At 38.4% G+C, this 19,642-nt stretch overlaps 1 protein-coding gene across 2 annotated transcripts; it reads right to left on the bottom strand.

Moving 5' to 3' along the window:
• Positions 1–9,913: 9,913 nt before the first annotated feature.
• On the bottom strand, positions 9,914–19,020 carry LOC122038818 (CD2 antigen cytoplasmic tail-binding protein 2 homolog). 2 transcript variants are annotated; one of them, XM_042598760.1, is made up of 10 exons: positions 18,890–19,020; positions 18,591–18,798; positions 16,473–16,598; positions 16,187–16,339; positions 15,168–15,297; positions 14,609–14,650; positions 14,057–14,392; positions 13,890–13,941; positions 11,967–12,044; positions 9,914–10,337 (listed from the first exon to the last, which is right to left on the bottom strand). In XM_042598760.1, the coding sequence occupies exons 1-10, from the start codon at positions 18,952–18,954 to the stop codon at positions 10,259–10,261; spliced, it is 1,269 nt and encodes a 422-aa protein (XP_042454694.1). In that variant the 5' UTR covers positions 18,955–19,020; the 3' UTR covers positions 9,914–10,258. The 2 variants fall into 2 exon arrangements, with proteins under 2 accessions (XP_042454694.1, XP_042454695.1); XM_042598761.1 differs by having other exon boundaries at positions 18,597–18,798.
• Between the last annotated feature and the right edge of the window lie 622 nt (positions 19,021–19,642).

The raw sequence follows: 19,642 nt of genomic DNA, 5'->3' as shown, positions 1-19,642 counted from the left end.
CCAATGCGAGGATTTACTCACTCACCAAAGAGGACGTAGCAAATGCCTCGACAGTTGTTACAGGTCAGATTAGTATTTTACAGCAAAGTACAACTGTCTTGTTCGATACTGGGGCAACCCATTCTTATGTATCCAGGATGTTTTTCGAAAAGTTAGCGATACCCCCAGAGGTACTCAGTAGTCAGTTTCTGACGACGCTACCTTCAGGAGAAATTATGGCATCCATGCACTGGCTCAGAGCAGTGCCAGTCATTATAGCAGACAGAGAACTCTTTTGTGATCTGATAGTGCTAGATATGACTGATTATGATGTCATTTTTGGAATGGACTTCCTGATCAGATACGGTACCTCTATCGAGTGCCGTAAATAGAAAGTCGTATTCCAACCTGAAGTAGAAGTACAGTTCGAGTACATCGGAGAACCAAAGAGAAAGGTCAGGAAGTTCCTCTCAGCTCTAAAAGCAAAGAGATTAATGGATTCAGGATGTACGGGATTCCTAGCACATGTAGTCAATACCAGTCAGAACAAGGACCAACAGCTAGCAGAGGTCCGAGTTGTATGCGACTACCCGGTGGTCTTCCCTGAAGAGTTACCAGGCCTAGCACCAGACAGGGAGATTGAATTTGAGATAGAACTCATTCCCGGTACGAATCCTATCTCCAAAGCACCTTACCGCATGGCTCCAGCAGAACTGAAGGAACTTCATGAGCAACTACAGGAGCTACTTGACAAGGGCTTTATACGTCCTAGTCACTCACCATGGGGAGCACCTGTATTGTTCGTGAAGAAGAAGGACAGGAGCATGCGCCTGTGCATAGACTACCGGGCATTAAACCAGGTCACGATTAAGAACAGGTATCCTCTTCCCAAAATAGATGACCTGTTCGATCAGCTAAAGGGAGCAGCAGTGTTCTCTAAGATAGACCTCAAATCAGGTTATCATCAGGTGAAAGTTAAAGAAGGGGATATACCCAAGACAGCATTCAGGACTAGATACGGACATTATGAGTTCATAGTCATGCCCTTTGGCGTGACAAATGCTCCAGCTACTTTCATGGACCTCATGAACAGGGTATTCAGGGAATACCTAGATAGATTTGTTATTGTGTTTATCGATGACATTCTTATTTATTCAGGAACTCAGGAAGAACATGTAGAGCACCTGAGAATAGTATTGCAGACCCTTCAGCAGAACCAGTTATACGCCAAGTTCACGAAATGTGAATTTTGGTTAGATCAGGTGTCCTTCCTGGGTCACATCATCTCAAAGGATGGTATCATGGTAGACCCCAGTAAAATAGAAGCTGTGAGTAACTGGAAAAGATCTAAGAATGCCAGTGAAATTAGAAGCTTTCTGGGACTAGCAGGTTATTACAGAAAGTTTGTAGAGGATTTCTCCAGGATAGCCTCCCCACTGACAGCTCTCACAAGGAAGAACAGAAAATTTCAGTGGACAGAGAACTGCGAGAACAACTTCAGTGAGCTAAAGAGGAGATTGAACAGTGCACCTATTCTGGCTCTACCTGAAAACACAGACAGCTTTGATATTTATAGTGACGCCTCTAAATTGGGACTAGGAGCAGTACTGATGCAAGATGGTAAGGTGATCGCCTATGCCTCCAGACAACTCAAGGACTATGAGAGGAATTATCCTACTCATGATCTTGAGCTTGCAGCAGTCGTGTTCGCTCTCAAAATTTGGAGACATTACTTGTATGGAGCTCGGTGCAGAGTGTATACAGATCACCAGAGTCTGAAGTACTTCTTCACTCAGAAGAATCTGAATATACGACAGCGTAGATGGCTAGAGCTGGTCAAGGACTACAATATAGACATCCTCTACCACCCAGGAAAAGCCAATAAGGTGGCAGACGCACTTAGCAGAAAGTCCGATGCTACCTTACTATCCTTAGCAGCCATGTCACCGCCCCTACAGAAGGAGATCACAGATTTTGGTCTCGAACTTATAGTGGGACAACTCTCTACTATGACATTAGCACCTAACCTGCTTGGTGACATTCAGACAACTCAGGAACATGACCCTGAAATTTAGAAAATCAAGCAAGGAATAGCAGAATCAGAAAGTGGAGAGTTCAGAATGTCCAATAGTGGGGTATTGTACTTTAGTGACAGACTTTATGTTCCAGATCAGGAGGAACTACGAAGAAAGACTTTAGATGAGGCTCACAGGACTCCCTATGCGATGCATCCTGGTTCCACCAAAATGTACCAGGACCTAAGGAAACATTTTTGGTGGCCTGGGATGAAGAGAGACATCGCTAGATACGTTAGCACCTGTCTGACTTGCCAGAGAGTCAAGGCAGAATATCAGAGACCAGGAGGAGTTCTGCAGCCTATCCAGATCCCAGAATGGAAGTGGGAAGATATTTCCATGGATTTCATAGTGGGATTACCCAGAACCATGAATGGTTTTGATACCATCTGGGTAATAGTTGACAGGTTAACTAAATCAGCCCACTTCTTAGCTATCAGGATATCCTACCCCATGGAGCAGCTAGCTCAGTTGTATCTCAAGGAGATCGTCAGACTGCATAGAGTTCCACGGACTATCATCTCAGACAGAGACAGTAGATTTACATCACACTTCTGGGAGTGTGTACAGTCAGCATTGGGCACTAAGTTAAAATTCAGCATAGCTTTCCATCCTCAGACAGATGGTCAGACGGAGCGAGTAAATCAGGTACTCGAAGATATGCTCCGAGCATGTGCCCTAGACTTCAAGGGTAGTTGGTGCAAATATCTGAGTTTAGCGGAATTTGCATACAACAATAGCTATCAGGCCACTATCGGCATGGCACCTTACGAGGCTCTCTATGGGCGGAGGTGTAGATCTCCAATCTGCTGGTATGAGAGTGGTGAACAGAAGGAACTAGAACTTCAGACAGATCTAGTAGCAGATATCACAGTAGCTATACAGTAGATCCACCAGAGGATAGAGACAGCTCAGAGCCGCCAGAAAAGCTATGCTGATACACGGTGCAGACCCTTAGAGTTTTCAGTTGGGGATTCAGTATTCCTCAGAGTGGCTCCCATGAAGGGAGTAATGCGTTTTGGGAAAAAGGGCAAACTAAGTCCCAGATATGTGGGACCATACCTTATCACTAGAAGAGTTGGCAAGGTAGCATATGAGCTAGAGCTACCACAGGAGATGTCAGCCATCCATAATGTATTTCATGTCTCTATGCTGAAGAAGCATATCCCAGATGCCACCCAGGTGATTGAGCCCCAGTCGGTACCAGTCCGCGAAGACCTCGGCTATGATAGTTGGCCTATTCATATAATAGACCGAGCAATTAATAAATTACGGAACAAGGAGGTACCATTAGTAAAAGTCATTTGGGAAAATCACACAGCAGAAGAGGCAACTTGGGAGACAGAAGCTAGTATGAGGCAGAAGTACCCAGAGTTATTCTAAGTTCGAGGACGAACTTTTTATAAGGTATGGGGGATTGTAATGCCCAAAAATTCTCAAAATAATTATTAGAAATATCCTATGATTTTTTTGGAATTTTAGGATATTTTTACGGAATTTTTAGAGTAGCGGAAGTAGCAAAAACAAATAGAACCGTAAAATAGCCTACGCGGTAATTGAACCCAAGACCTATTGGGTCCTACGACTTATGGTGAACTCTAGTAACCAGGAGAACCCAGCAGGGCCGTGCTAAAAGGAAAGGGAAGCAATTTATTTAAGTTAGAGTTGGGTGAATTAATTCCTTAATATAAATAGGAAATTGAGAGAGGAGTTATTTATTTTATTCGTAACTTTTCCTCTCCTAAACCCTTACACGCCAACCCCTTCTCCTCTTCTTCTCTCGGCGCCAACCACAAGCACGCCTAGGGTTCCATCCCTAGGGCCATAGGAGTATCTTCCGGCAACGTCAAAGGCGCAAGGACGCTCCTCTCCGCGAGAGGAACACGTAGACGCAAGGAGATCGTCGAGAAGATCGTCTCCACCGGAAAACTAGCGACTAGATTCGTAAGAAAACTAGCGCAAGAGGTAAGAAACCCCTCACCTGCAGTATAAGTAGCTTCCGTATGAATTTTTATGCTTCAGTTTAGTAATATGTAGATTTTCGACACAAAGGATGCGAATTAGTGCATACCAAGTGTTCGATTAAATTATTAGCACGGTTAAAATGTAACTTAAGCATTTTACTAGCTTAGCTAAATGCAATAGAAGCATTCATTCAGTATGTTTAGCTTTAGTACAGCTTATATGGGACTACGGTCCAATGGGTGGGCCCCCATAGTCGCCTCTAGGTTCAAATAACCTAGCTCTGTGTTCAGATAACCTAGAAATAGCAAGAACAGCAAAATTCAGCTATAATCAGTATTTTATTTTATCAGTGGCACTGTACAGGATTAGATATCCATTGGGTTGGGCTCCCACAGTCGTCCCTAGGTTCAGCCAACCTAGTAAACTCTACTAGATTCGGAATTTGTAACCCCGGGTTTAGTTAGGGATGCACGCATAGAAAGTACAGTTGCGGGGCCCATCAGCAGCATGATTAGTATTTTCATCTATTATATATATAGTTTTCGAACTCTCACAAGATAGTTATGTGAATTCAGTATAGCTTCAGCATTTGTCTAGCATTAGCCTAGCTCAGCTTTTTGGTATCAGTGTAGTTTTCATTATTGATACATGTGATAGTTCTATGATTAGTTTTGGTTTCCATGTTGTATGATACTATGCCATGCTCTCACCTGTTCAGCATATATTTCAAATAGCATGTTTTAAAAGCATAAATTACATCGTATGCATGTTTTGTGAGATAGATGATTTCTTACTAAGCGTAAAACTTACAGATACTCTTTCTTTATACTGCAGATAAAGGTAAAGGAAAGATGGATTAGCGGAGGCTGGAGGGCAATGCGATGAAGATGTGTGTGGAAGGAACCTGGAATAAAGATCTTGGAGAAATAAGCAAACCAAAACTTTAGTTGTATATAATGTTATTTTCCGCATTACTAGTTATTTCCATGCCTTGAATCGTGAACGACTTGCTTAGATTGTTAGTACTTATGCTCATACTCTTAGTTATGTAGTATTGGTATGTTTCTAGCTATTATAGAACTCTTGTAGGTGAGTTTGGCACGAAACAGTGCTGAAATCAGAGGTTTGCTGCGAAATCAGAAACCCCAATCGATCAGCTGATCGATTGGGGGCCCTCAATCGATCAGCGGATCGATTGGGAGCCTGGTTCCGCGAACAGTAAGCTTCTGGATCGATCAACCGATCAATCCAGTCGTATTTTGTCGCAAACAGAGAGTTCAGGGATCGATCGTTCGATCGATCGGGAAATCGCTCCCGCGAACAGAGAGCTCTGGAATCGATCACTGGATCGATTAGCCAGTCTGGATCGATCAGTCGATCGATCTAGAATATTATCCCGAGCACAGTAGCAATCTGAATCGATCCATGAATCGATCTAACAGCTTGCAATCGATCGAGTTCAATCTGGATCGATTGGGAAGCTGGGTTTGACCCCGAGACCTTGTAATTCAGTTCCTTGACCATAAGGGATGTAGGATACGTCATGTATACCTTAAATTGCATCCTTCAACACATGTAGGACCAAGAATTTGTATTAGCTTGGCAAAGTTTTAAATTGGTACAGTTTTCCGCACCTAGACTTAGTAATGGTCATGGATATAGCTTAGCACAGCATAATGTGATGGTCCGGCCTTACAGCCTAGCCAGTAGAAGGTGGGTCGTTACAGCATCACTCCCGCTACTCGGCTCACTTCTCCTTCGCCAGTCTGCACTTCAGAAGTCCCGACTAGCAATAGCCCATGGTTCTTCAATTCGGTAACTCCACGAGCTTCTAGCTCTTCATTGGTTAACTTAGTGGAGTCGCTGAGTAAAGTCTTAAGCATCACTTTAGCTACAAAAGAGGAGAAAAATCAGTTAGATCTAAAAATAAGGGAAGGAAAAGCCTCTCACCAAAAGTGTAGGACAACCAGGCACGGATGGGACTCATTCCAAACATATACAAAATGCCCTCCAATAGTAGCTTGTGTATGTGGTATTTCAGGCTGGCTAGTTGCACCGTGGCTTGGAGGTAGGTCAGCTCCCACCGATATTATTTTCCCAGCTCATGGAAGGGTAGTTGCATCTGCCAGCCGGTCGGGAAGTCAGCCCAACTGGAAAGATGGACGAAGAAGTAGTGGGACCTCCAGTCCTTGTTAGAGGAGGGCATCGTATCAAAGTACATAGCGTCGACCCGAGCTTGGAAGAGGAAGCCTCTCGGTTCAGATTGCTTAGGGTAATAAAAATAATGAAAAATACGAGGATTAAGAGAAATCCTATATAAGAGAAATAGTATCACTACTCTACACAGTAGCCTAAATGAGTTAGGCACTAGTTGCTATAATGAAATATAGAAATATTTACAAACTTCAATAAAGAAAGGATGGATGGAAAAATGGAGGTCGGTGTAAAATTGATCTTTGAAAAAAGTTAGAAACCCTTCAGGAGGGGTTTGGGGGTGATTGTAGGCAGACAGGATGGCAAGCTTGTGATCAAGAGGGATATGGATGACATGGTCATTTGATCCACTTCATCGCCATTAAAATCAGAGGAAGTGGAGGTGTACCACAGTCCAAGGATAGTCGGAGGAGGAGAAGGAGAATTGGCCATAGGAAAGATGAAGATCGAAAGTGAAAAGGAGAAGGAACTTACTAGACGAGAATCGCCAGTGACGAGAACCAAAGAGCAAAGAAGTAGACGAAGATGAAGACAAAGGCAAGGAAGAAAGCGATGCTTTGCCAATGAGATCAGAGGGTTTAAAAACCCCGTCGTTGATTATCCAAAGCCATCCGATCAAGGGTTTAGAAAAACAAGACTTGATCTGAGTCATCCTAATTCAAAAAGGTAGTTGTCGCATCAAATCCTAACAGTCTCTTTGACATCAGACATTCAACAGCATGAAAGTGTGACACGTGGTATCCAATGAGTAATGGAAATGATTAGCAAACACATAATTAAAAAGCATGCTCAGCATGCTTTGCATTAATGACAAAGGATTTGAGCTAGTTCCAAAAAATTAGGATGACATCAAAAGCAATTAAAAGACACTATAAGTATGGGAGGCCCTCTCAAAAAAGAGATCAAAAAAGAGCTAATAAACAACTAAGTGTTGTCCACATTCAACTCTAAAAGCGTCAACCTCAGAGTCTCCCGACCATGAAGAAATCAACTTCCTTAGGAGCTACAAGGGCATTAATGGTTCAAGCCGAGCGGCGACTCCGATAGCAAAGCGCCCGATTGGGAAAGATAGTTGCAAAAAATACTAATTATCCATTCAGCCAGACTCATAGTCTCTTTCGACTAGACTTGAGGAGAAGGTTTGTGATACGATGATAAAGATGCCCTCTCTAAAAAAAAGTGGGTTAAAGCAGTGAAGACCGACTGATGTGGAGGTTAAAGTTAAACGGTCAAAATCGCAGAGTCGGATGGACCACGAGACTGCGGACTGCGGAGCAGGCAAGGTTGGCCGAGCGGGCTTTTAGAGCAGGTCAAACATGAAAGGCTAACCAGATTGTCCAAAAGGTCATCCTCCGTAACTTACAACTGAAGTTAAGAGTCAAATACTAAGTTACCCGACCCACCGTCCTTGTAAATTGAACCTTAGGTCTGATCGGACACAATGTGCCTCTTCGACAACAGGAAAGCCAAGTGAAGAACAGGTCAATAGCTTCACTCTGTACGGTCGAGCTCGCGATATCGTATCAGAGTGGAGGCCATCGGCCTACAGCGGGACCCACATACATGTCATATCGTACTTTTTTGAAAGTTTGTATTGGAAAGGACAAAGAATATTCTATTGGCAAATCGTCCTTTAGAATCTTCTAGTCTGTCAACTCACAGTGATTTGCGAGCTCATTTGAGGAAAGGTATCAAAGGCACTTTATATCCTATCATTTCTTAGGAAGACTTTGGAAAACGTGTTAATACTTTGAAATGCGTGCATAATGCAACAGGTACACTGTAAAAGGGGTCTCCATTTACAAGCAGAAGTATGCAATGTTTTTTATTTGCACGCGTTATTCGCTACAGTTCACTACTCACTGACTTGAGTATCGGAGTGGTAATGCCGGAGACCCCTCCTTGGCCCAGCACTAACACTCCTTGTGTTGCAGGATAGCGCAGTCTTTGTCGAGTCAATAGCAAAGTCATGTCTCAGCTCACCGCCTTCACCGATTTTGAATAAAATCATATGATCTTCCCTTATATATATATATATATATATATATATATATATATATATATATATATAAATTTTGATGTCTAAAAGGGAAGACCATATGCATATATATAAGATGGGTTAGGTTTAATGTTCATCTTGATAAAGAGTTCATTTATATTTGATGAGTAGATCAATTAAATGAATAAATTTGAATAATTTATTAAACTGAATGAATAAGGTTGAAAATATATATCATCAATTCATTAATATTATAAATAATATTCGTGAATAATATTTTAAAATAATATTTATTAACAATATTCATGAATCACATGTTCTTTAATAAAACTCTTATCAACATATTAAGAACATTTCAAAATAAATAAATAAGTTTATATTATCAAACTTAAAACTAAACAAACTTCAAAAGTAAAAATTCAAAACAATAAAATAAATCTAGAATTGAAAGTTCAATAACATCTAAATAAATCAAATTTAAACTAAGTTCAAACTCAAAAAAGAAATTAAGTCAAATTTAAATAATCATTTCAATGACTTGATTTATTTTAGACTCGGTTTGGCTTAATTCGATTACTTTATTAAATAAGTTTGAACAGTACATATCTAGACTCGGCTCGACCCAGCTAGGTCAATAGGTCACCTCACCCCAACCGAGAACCTTCTAGAGTTTTCACCTCGAGTTAAAACTTTCTACAGCTAAGATTCAAGTAGAGTGTTTGAGCCATCTTCGTAATGTGGAAACACACTAAGAAACTAAATTCCTCTGTAAACAAGTAATTGACTCCATTAGATATTGCGTAGTAATTAAACATACTAAATGCAACAAATGACCTCACAGTGCATTCAAATTTGTGAAATTTTCAGAAAATACATTTAACTTTTAGATCTTTCAAAGATGTATTTATTTTCCATTTTACTCTTTCGGTCTATCGTTGTAGTATTACATTCAAAGGATAATACTATTATGGTATTAGATTTTCAAAAAACTAATACCATTATAATATTATATTTTAAAAATTAATATGAATATGGTGTTGATTTTTAAAAATTAACACAACAATAGTATTGTACTTCAAAAATATAATAATAATTTTTGAAAATGAGTTTCATAGTAATATTAATTTTTAAAATACAATATCACAGTTGTACTGTAAAAGGCATTAAAGATATGCATAATTATCTCACTACAGATGGGTCTTTTTAAAATTTCCAGACTAAATATTATAGTACTGACAGATCCGTGAAAATTGAAATCTATGCGATCTCCACATTACAGGAGACCAATCACGTGGGCCCTCTCCTCTGTCCTGTGTCTCCTGAAAACCATCCAATTTGCAGCATATGATTACAGCTTTATAACAGTTAGATTTTTTTTTTTTTCAATACAATTCCAGCAATAATTGAACAAGTATTCAAGTAGTGCAAGAATGGTAGTGCCGTTTGTCTGCTGTGGTTGTTTTTCTATGTGCTACTGTGCACGCAGATAGAGAGCAGCACGAGGCAAAAGGTAAAACATTATACATCTTTTTCTCTGGAAAGTATGCAGCAACCTTAACACACGTTTGTCATTTATGATACTAGTTCCTAGATACATTTTGCCAATGGCAGTGAATGGGACACAAACGAGGATGCTGTGTCACTTCTGCAGTGAAGATTCAACCTAAGAATACCAAGATCAGGAACAAAGTTTCTTTCACATGATTGCTTGATAATACACATGAAGACAAAAAGATCAGCAGTACATATTCAACACCGTGATACCTACTAATGCAAACCAAAGTGTGATGAAAGGAAATGATACATGCTCATAATCCCCAAAGTCACACTAACTACTGCTCTACATGGTTAATATTGGGGTAGATACATGATGTAATTATCGCTTTGATTTAGAACAAATAATGACTAAAAAAAGGTGAGATGATGTAAGCATCTTTTCCTTTGTTCACGCTCTAGATGTTCTAGTGGATTTACCACCATTTAAGTTCCTGTGAGCAGGGCTTGGGTTTACACCCTTTTGATTGATCTAGGGATGGGAATCTTCAGCTCCTGTTGTCGAGCTCTGTATCTCTGTGTATGCACCACTTTGCTCGTCGTATGTGTACCTGAATAAGGTGAGCAGTCAAAATGTAATAAACAAGAAAGTGATAAAACAAAATAAAAATTTTAAAAATAGTAAAAAGTTATTAACTGCTAAGCTAGACTAATCTTTGGTGGTGAAGTAGAGAGTACACCATCTAGGATCAGAACAAGGATGAAGAAAACCCCCTTGAAAGAACAAAAACCATCTGGCAGTGCCACATCTCACCCCTAGTAGCACCACAAATTCATCTTCACAATAACACCAACTGCAAACAATTGCCCTCCTCTAGAACATGGTTTCTCTCACCTCGCAGTGCCACATCTCCCACCTACATAACGAGCAGACAGACAGTCTTCTGCCTCCCATCACCATCGCATGGCAACTGCTCCTCTAGAGTTGGTAAGTGGAGCAGCAGGGGATCCTGCACTCGGCTGGTAAGTGGAGGAGCTGGTAAGTGCAGGATCCCCTGCTCCTCCACTCTTCCAACTAGTATTGCACCTCTCCTCTTCCTTCTCTGAAAAAATGGAGAAGATCCTGGTAATGCCACCACCCTTGTGCTACATGTGATGTCGCTTTCCTCCTGCAATGTGAGAATCAACCACAGCTGAAATCCAACCAATGTGCAAAGGAGTTCTCAGCGTACTCTGAAGCCTCCCTCTATTTGGTGCCAGCATTTATTGATCTCAACCCATGTAGTACGACTTGACTAGCCTCTCCACCAACAGTCCCTCGCAGATCTAATGACTTTGCCCACCTCCTGGCATCAAACTAGATTTCTTCAAGACCAGTCTTGGTATTTGTGTTCCAAGTATTCATATCTAATTGTGTCACCTAGTATCAGTCATGTATCCTACCGGTTCCCCTTGTCCAGTTCCCCATATATGAATAGGATATGAAATGGAGCTTCAGACAAAAGTCAAATTAGATATGAATTTTAACTAAATCAATAACAAATGATTCAGATACGATCCATCTTTGCAACCGCCAAAGATTCAGATGCTTACTCCAATCCTTAACAGAGATATTTGCAGACAAGAGGTCTACAACTAACTAAATGGGTGATCCACTGACAAGATTTGTATATATAAAAGCATTTTTTGTTCCAAAAATATAACTAAACCAAAGAACATAAAGAAAACACTAGTAGAGAAAAGATCTCGTCCTCAATTCCTATTTGGGGAAACTAATCCATACTTGAGCACAAATAAATACCTCTATGCTCTATCACATTGTGACAGTTAGGGATTTGGAAGAAAAAAGAGGAATCCAACCAGCTGTTTGTTGGAAAAAATAAGTATTGGTGCCTTCTAACCATTGCCCAAAACTTTTGAAACCAAATTATGTTTTCATTCTTGAATAAAATCTTTGTTATTTTCCAGTAGCTCGCATTCATATTGTATAAGTTTTTTTTGTATGTCTGGAATTAAATTAATGACACTGATTTGAATAACGTGCTGGTTTGTGATATTGCAATTTATGCAATCAAATCATTGCACCATAGACTGGATGAATAGAGGAGCAGTTTATTAAATAATCAACACAATTTTTATCACAGGTTCATTCTTGGATGCAGCTAACACTATCAGCAGACACTCATCTATGTCAGAAGACCAGAATGATTCACTACGTCACATGAAAGATGCAAAATTACCATGTTCCTGTTGTAGCAGAACAGTACATTCCTGAGGTTGGGTCATAATAATAGCCCAAGCTGCTACTGTAGTAGTAACTGCAAGGAAACAAGCAAACTCAAATGTGTAAACATGATTCTCATAAAAAAAATGCATATAGTAGTAACTACGAGGAAACAAGCAAATTAAAAATTGTAAAACATGATTCGCACCAAAGTATATGCATACTGGAACAACAAGGTCACATTAGTCTAAGATGGAAAGGGAAAAGAAAAGAATTGATGGTGGAAATAAATCCATAGGGAAAGGTAAGAGAAAGTAAAGAGAAAAGAAAAGAATCAAGGGAAAGGGAAAGGGAAAGGAAAAGGAAAAGGGAAGGGAAATAAATAAATAAAAACGAAGGAGGACCAAATCACAAACTTGGCTAGAACTGACCACACGATCAAGAGGCCACAAGCTGCGGCGATGTCGTGCTCGTGAGGCCGCAGGCTGCAGCGACATCTCTCTAGCGGCGCCACCAGCGACCTCAAGCTCACAAGGCCGCAGGCCGCGGCCACGTCCCACTTGCGAGGCCGCAAGCCACAGCGACCACTCGCTTGCGGCGCCGTCGGCCACAGCTGCATGAGGTTGCCTCCTCGCGCAGGGCCGCCGACTGTGAGGTCACCTCCTCATGCAAGGACGTCGGTCACGAGGTCGCCACCTCGTGCGGACTCAGTTGGGTCACAGCGAGTTGGGAGTTGGGAGGAGGGAATTGCTTTCCGCCCTATTTGGGTGGATAAAAAATAGCACCCATTTTTATAAAGTAAATAGAGGAAAGTTTTCCACCGTCAAAGTAACAAAGATATCAAAATGGCGAAGGTGAATATTAGATGAATGAACTAATGAAGATAATGATAAGGGAATCCAAAGACAAAAAAAGGAGACTAACTATGGTCATCAAAATATTCTCAACCATGTATAATCAATCACAGAATTAGAAAGTTGAGAACAAAACTGGGCAAGCTAAAATCAAGTTAATGGAGATTAAATAAAGTTATGATATTCTCAACTCTCAATCATGACCAATATAATCAGTCACAGAATTGGGAAGTGGAGAACAAATGCTTAATACATGGTCTACTAACTGATATTTTTTATATCAACCAAAATAAATGAGATTGAAAAGCAACTTCAACCTCTTTCCATTAACCAAAGTTTAATCTATTTCAAGCATGAATCTTAAAGATTAACATAACCTATAGCCTAGCATGTCTGAGACTTCAAGACAAAAAGTCATTTGTGTGAAAAATCATAAACAGGACAACAACGAGCAGGAAAGATAATAAATAGATAAACAAATGTGTTGAAGATAGTAGACATTTGACCACAATTGTTAGCAAAAAATGACTTTGGTGAAGAATTCGTAAAGTAGCAGCAGTTGTCTAAAGTTTAGGTTTTAGTTAACAAGGGAAGATCTAGTTTATCATGACAGAGAGAATAAGCCAAAAAAAAGTTAATAAGTTAATTTGAAAATAAGAATTATAACAATAATTCCAGTTCAACCAGAAAACCAGGAAGTAGAGGAAAGAGTAGAAGTGGGGGAAAAGAAAGTGATTGGATTGAGAGAGAAGGAAATATAAAAGGAAGCAAGGAGAAGAGTGAGATCTGGAGGAGAGAGAGAGTAGGATCAGTTTATACATTTGCATTATTTAATTATATAAAAGTATATTATCTATTACTGTATACATATAATAAAAGCTGGAGAAAAAAAAAACAAGATAACCATAAATAAAAAGGGCAGCCCGGGTCCCGGGGAAGAAATAAAAATTTGTGATCTCAGTACGCAATGATCTCAGTAAAAATTCAATGATCTCAGTTAACATAATTTGTGATAATTATGATATAAATTGAAGATCGAGAAATAAAAACTCCATGATTCGTGGAAAAATGGTCGGACTCCTTACCCTGATGATTCATCATATACATAATCATTTTCAATCCCTCCACAATTGACATCTGCAAGGTGATGAAGATTAAGAATCAGTTGCACAGAACATTCAGAAACCTGGCTAGCTAAAAAAGACACAGAACTCTTTTGATTCATTTCAATCAAAAGAATAAAGAGAAGAACCTCCAGAGTCCAAGTCTTGGGAAAAACCAAAGGTTGCTGATGTAGGTTGATTATCTTGAAGAAAATCTGAAGAAGAGCTGACCGCACTTCGAACTGGTGGATTCACATTTGTAGTGTCATCATCATCCCCAAACATGTCAAACTTATCATCATCTGGGGATGCTTGCTGGACAGAGTCTGTGACAGATGAAGTTCCAGGATGAATGTCCCATATAGAAGACACATTCTCCCCGGACTGAACATTATCAGAAAATATATCTTCCCCGCCAGTTGGTTCAGAATGTTTTGTGTTATTTGATCTGTCTTCCTTTGCACAAACTATACGCTCATATCCTTCTGCAAAAAGTAATAAGAAATATTTGCATTGCAACTGGAGACCATATATATTTGTGAAACAAAGTTCTTTTTAGTTGTCTTGAATGGAAAATACACATCTAGGAAGACAGAGGACAGAGATCTTAAGAATGTATTGATATGGTATCAGAAATATCAAAATGCATATGCAAGGTTAGACTGCAGGAAGATTTGAATATTGATAAGTAGCACACTAACCTGCCTCCCGAACAAAAGTCTCCTGATCTTCATAGTAAACATCTAGTAAAAATACAAAGAAACAAATTAGATTAATATTGATATACCTGGCATGGCATATGACTATCAATTAAATATAGAGACTTCCTGACAAGAAACTCTCAAAAGAAAACAGAAGCAATAATCTTAAGCTGTCTAAGTGGTTAACTATTTATCTAATATATTAATAACATTTATTGACCCAATACAAACAAAAATAATCCTTTCATGTCAAAAGGTCACAACATCTTGTTTGGTCCCATATTAGCCAGCGAAAATCTAACTATAGGACTGTCATATCCATTCAAATGGGTCAGAAAAAGTCAAAATCTATGATATCAAAAGAGTAACAACATGCACCATGTCAATACTTATCAGACATAGCAAATGACTAGCTGACATTTCACTATGCAGATCAACATACTATGCATGCCAACAAGCTAAGTAATCAGAAATGAACCAGCACAAGCAATGCTACAAAACTGCAACTACTCTTGAGCTGATCTATACACCAGAAGAGGATATAATTTTTGTACTCAACTATATTCTCCATTCTCCATGAGTTTCATGGCATCTTCAGTGAGTTGATCAAATATCTGTTTTGTGGTCTCCAACATTTTTGCTTTCTTATCTGTTGAAGAGCCTTTCAATCTTTTTAGAGCTTGAATTATCTGCCATATGAAGTATAAATTAAAATAAAATACAGGATACCAAAATACTTCATGATGTCATTTATATTACAACCTTGTTGCATTAAAGAAAAGGTTAAACATCTAGTTTCCTACAAGAATCTCGAAGGTGTTAACTAATAAATCTACCTGAGTTGTGGACAACATGATTTGCCCCTAATTGTATAGCGGAGACAAGCTAACCACATTCAAATACCTCACCCAAAGCCCACTAAACCAATGAGCCAACATATAACATTTGCTAAGCAATGACCTTTAGGACTTCAGAAGAATAACCTAGAGATTGTTTAATCAGAGGAAATCACTCCAATAATGCATAGAGCATATTGTTACTGCATATTAATTCAACTTAAGAGATCTATAAAAAGATAATTAGAAACACCAAACCTTATAAGATGGTAAGCATTGAAGAATACAACTCAGCTATAAAAGGAAAGCAATTGAGAATAGCAGAAATCTCCTGAAATATATAGCAAAAGAGAACTTTAAATAAAATGGGAGGAGACTTTAACTAGAAGTAACTTTAAATCCAAAGGTAAGACCAAGTGAAAATCCCAGATTGCACAAGCCACTAGGGTGTAAGAAATTATATATTAATTCTAATTAACAACTGACATAGGTAAATCTGACAGAGGTTTCATTCTGGACTTCCTACCTAACAAAATGATAATTCAAAATGACAACCAAACCTTGGGTGCAAATTTAGCATATAGAGTTCAAACGGCATGCAAAAAAAGAATGAGCATGTTCAGTTACACATGAAGTTAAGACTTGGAAAGACAAGCTATCAGCAAGCTCAACAACTTATTTATCACACTGAAATGCAGTAAAATAAAACCACCAAATGAGAGTATTCTAATAAAGAATTTACTGTTTCTCCAGGTTGAAGTGCATTTGCTATTCTCCTTTTTATTTTTCCGAAATCATCTGAAGACAAATCATCATATGCCTCCTCTGCAGATTCTTTTGGCTTAAACTTTCCTGCCAACTTGGCATCAACTTCAAAACTATCAAGCCATGCATCCTAAATCAACCACAAACAAACATCAAGCTAACATCTCAAAATAACAGAATATATTTCAGATAAAAAGGGGAATTGAGGAGGGGAGAGGCAAAAGTAAGGGAAAGGAAGGAAGAGAACAGTGGGGGAACATCACCTTGATTTCATTTTGTTTAGCATACTCAACAAAATTTCCATTGTCATCAAAATAGCCTTCCTCCCTCTCTTCCTTCAAATTGAATGGTTCTATTTGAATACCATCATCTTCAAAGTTAGTATTATCCTGCCACATAATCACATTTAGAAAATATGAAATTAATTAACAGTACTGAATAATACCAGGGAGTAACAAAACAATACACAAGACTGAATATAATGAATCATTATGAGAAGATAAAAAAAAAACATAACTTAAAAAAGGCAATATAAAAAATTATATTTTAGGCAACAATTGATTGATAAAACAGAAACAAAATATCATATTCTCACTAGGAGCATAAGAGCAGGCAAACAATATATAGATTTTAGTTGGGAGTTATAGGAAAAAAATAACAAAAATATGTGGGTTTTGATATAATACTTGTCACCTGAAATATCTTCACCGAAGGGTCCATGAAAATGGCATACCAATACATGAGGCTCTTGACAACGTATCCCAAACAGAATGAATGGAATTGGTGTTATCCTCAAATAGCAAATAGGTAATGGTGTGACTCAAACACTGGTCATTCAAGTGGAAATGAATCAAAGTTGTACTACTAAGTAGGCAATGATATGACTTAGACACGGGTCCATTCAAGTGGAAATGAATCAAAGTTGTACTACTAAGTAGGCAATGATATGACTTAGACATGGGTCCATTCAAGTGGAAATGAATCAAAGTTGCACCAAGGATCTTCTAAATTATTATATGAAAATAATCTCACTACAGTTAGTATTCCAGAGTTAAGAATAGTTACGTGAAGGGTTTTGCGTTTTGACTTTTAGCTGGAATGATATGTGCCGGTCATTTCAGGTGGCAAACAATGAAAGTTTACTTCTTGCTTATAACATAATTTTTGAATATACAGATACAGCCATGACAGCTCAAAAACACTTTTTTTATACAACAAGACATCATGAATCATGCAAATATCAGAAACATTCATATATCTATGTAGCAAAGCATTACTATAATAAGAATCCTTTGTAACAACACAGATAGAATAATGCAGAGCTAAAACGATACTAGAAAACACTAAATGGCAGCCAAAGAAGATGGCATATGTAAACATGATAAAATTAATATTGAGCTACATAAACAGAGATGTTTTATGTTTCTCACAAGAACAAAATAGATTATTGACACCCTCTGAATGATTATATCTATATAGTTAATTATGATAAAAGCAGAAGGGGAGCTTAGCGCAACAGTAAAGTCGCTACTGTGTAACCTAGAGGTCATGAGTTTGAGTCTTGGAAACAGTCTTTTGCAAAGCACGGTAAGGTTGTGTACAATCGACCCTTCCCCAGGACCACGGAAGCTTTGTGCACCAGACTACCCTTTTAGTTAATAATGATACTGCCATATAACAGTTTCCTATTTAAAGGTAGGTGTTAATTGCTAAATGAGGTACAATCTCCTAGGGTGGAAAAGATTTAGACCAAATCAATTTTTGTGAATAAGCCATCTAAACCAAAATCCTAAATTGCTAACAAAGTTGAGAATACAGGAAAATCATTGTTAGAGAATGCACATAAACATTTTGTATTTAATCAACTTATAAAGGATATAATTCCCATCATTGTCTTACATTTATATTAGAAATCCAAAAGAAAAACACAACTCTTCTACTTTATTTTTAACACAACCAATTATCTTGGCTATCCCAAATTATTTACAAACTTAGCAACACACAACAGGATAAGTTGAAGCCAGTTATATGTCCCTTGACCATACACAACCTCCTTGTATGAATCCTCGAGTATTCTCTCCAATAGCATCGCTTAAAATTCCACCTGCCTCCGAGTTGAATGATCCTAGCAACCGAAAGCTACTTTCCTTTAAAATTTGTGCTTTATTTATGCCAAAGAAACACAATTTCTTTTTTCAATAAACTGAAGTGAGAAACTAATTCTTCGCATCAATACCGAATCCACAAGACTGCAGAAAAGACCGCCAAACATTTTAAGTTACTACCACCACAAACGATACGAAAAGAGAAGAATGCATGACAACTATTTGTTTTTCTTCCCTCTTCAAACTATCAGTGAGTCAAATGACAAGAAAAGGTACCATTACCGCGTACTGCACTTCGCCGGAAAAGCCGTCCACCTGATCACCCAGGACCTCGTCCTCTCGCATCTTATTCCGGAGCTTGGCACGCTTCTTGGAAGCGAGATCGGGGGCCATCCAGCTCTCGTCCCCGCCGTTCCCATCGAGGATTCGGTCGGCGGCCACACGTTTCGCCTTCTTGCCCTTTGGAAACCTAGCCTGCCTCTGCCTGTGGTCGTCGTCCAATTCAGAATCAATGAAAACACTAGAATCAAAGTTTGAATATAATGATTTGAGGGAGAAACGAAGGGGAAAGCTACGCCGGTGCTTTCGTCGGATCGAATTCTTCGAGAGGAAGCGGCCGCTTTTTGCCCCTTTCAGCCATGCCCTTCGGTGACGGCCTGTTGGCTGACTGCTTCGACCAATATATTCTACAGCGATTTCCCAAGGCGCACGTAAAAAGCGAACCTAAGTTTTTACTTGTATTTAATCAGCATTTTACTAACTCTGACTGCGATGTAAATTTTTAAAATTATTAAATGACCTAAAATAATTTTAAAATTATTAAATCATCTATTCATTTTCCATTTTATTTTTATCAATAAAATTTTTTTTCTATATCAAAATATTAAAATTTTAAATAAATCAATTGACTGACTTATTTTTTTTATCAAATTAATTTTAAATAAAATCATATGATAAACAAAATGATCTAGAATTGATACGAAACTAATTCCTTTGTATTCGGCTACATCTCTGGATTATATTCATGCCCTCAAATATCAATTTGAATCAATATGTTGAGAGCAGCGCTATTTTTTTAACACAAATATATTTTAAAAAATTAATTCATATTCAAAAAATTATTGCTCTCAGTATATTATGTTAAATTGATATTTGAAGACGTGAATATAATCAGGAGAGGTAAACAAATATATAAAAACTAGTTTCATGTAAATCTGAGATCATTTCTTTCATCAACTGATTTTGCTCAAAACTGACTGATGGATCAAACGAAATCGGATTGATATGAAATTAAATCATATGTGTACAGTTAGTCTCTTAATTATATT

Source organism: Zingiber officinale, chromosome 1A, assembly GCF_018446385.1.
Source record: "Zingiber officinale cultivar Zhangliang chromosome 1A, Zo_v1.1, whole genome shotgun sequence".
Taxonomy (NCBI): domain Eukaryota; kingdom Viridiplantae; phylum Streptophyta; class Magnoliopsida; order Zingiberales; family Zingiberaceae; genus Zingiber; species Zingiber officinale.
The sequence above is the reverse complement of the archived record's forward strand: the minus strand, read 5'-3'. Positions and strand labels throughout refer to the sequence as shown.